This window comes from Cariama cristata, unplaced genomic scaffold (assembly GCF_000690535.1).
Source record: "Cariama cristata isolate BGI_N322 unplaced genomic scaffold, ASM69053v1 scaffold12533, whole genome shotgun sequence".
Taxonomy (NCBI): domain Eukaryota; kingdom Metazoa; phylum Chordata; class Aves; order Cariamiformes; family Cariamidae; genus Cariama; species Cariama cristata.
The window spans coordinates 5,664-6,716 of NW_009609024.1; the positions used below are offsets into that span (position 1 = coordinate 5,664).

At 48.1% G+C, this 1,053-nt stretch overlaps 1 protein-coding gene across 1 annotated transcript in view; it reads right to left on the reverse strand.

Annotated features, from left to right (window-relative positions):
* LOC104159469 (contactin-4-like) overlaps positions 1 to 1,053 on the reverse strand; it is a gene marked incomplete at its 5' end in the record, with an annotated part of 83,176 nt that overhangs the window by 654 nt on the left and 81,469 nt on the right. Inside the window, 1 exon segment of the mRNA XM_009697381.1 lies at positions 754 to 922. Coding sequence (XP_009695683.1) covers positions 754 to 922 — 169 coding nt within the window.

The following is a 1,053-nucleotide window of genomic DNA, read 5'->3' on the forward strand; positions in this document are numbered from 1 at the left end:
GATTAAATTCTTCTCTATGGTTTATATGGCCACAGCGTACAACCATGGCGGAGATAATTCTGATCTCACCCAGCGTTTTTTACATTGCTGTAATTTTAATGCCATATTCCTGCATTGCAGAGGCTCCTGATTTAATGCAGCTTATAAACTGTGGCATTATTAATGGAAGATGGGGCATGGAGATTTTGCAAAAGCAATGTTGTGTAATAAAATACTCTCTTTTCTGTTTGTTCTTCTACACAACCTCATTTCCCTAAATAAATATTTATGCACCCAACACACAATGGGATATGGCTATACAGTAGCCTTATAAATTTAAAAGCCTCTGAACACTGCATTTTCTATTTTGTTATTGCAGTGAATTTTGAATTGCAGTGAAACAATACATTCAACATATATATCTGAGTATGGAAGAGAGTGGAAAGTGTCTACAAATCTTAAATACAAATATAACTACTTATGGTTTAATCTTGACTCGGGATGAAATCAGAAACGTGGGCTGGAATGACTGCTGCTCCTGGCTAAGTTGGGATTTCAGCTCCCTGCCTAGGAAATGGCCAGACCTACAGCCGCCTCTGCTCAGCTTCAAGGCACCAGCTCATCCCCGTTTGTAGTCGCAAACGGGTACTGGGGCGAGGCAGGTCTGCCCCGCCAGCGGGTCAGGAGGAGAGGGGCTGGGGACCCTGGCTCCCCGTGGCTCGGCGGCCGGCGGCAGCAGGAGCGGGCACGGACCCCGGTTCCTCCCGTCCTTACTTGATATCTTTGGGATTCGGATTTGTTCACTGCTGCTGCCGTCGCCCCCGTCGCTGAACGGTTTTATCTCTATGATGTAGTCCTCGTCGAATGGCAGGGAGAGCTCCACGGAGGTTTTATTCGTTTCTATTACGGACGTGCTGCTCTGCCTGTTCCACCTGTACAAAACCTGCAGCGAAGGGGAGAGAGAAGAGGAGGCAGAAATGGCAGAGATGTCCACTGCCCCAAGGGCGTCCAGATTTACTGCTGCTCTGCTCTTGCTGCTGATGCTCTGACACACGGCCTGGTCACAGAGGGGCC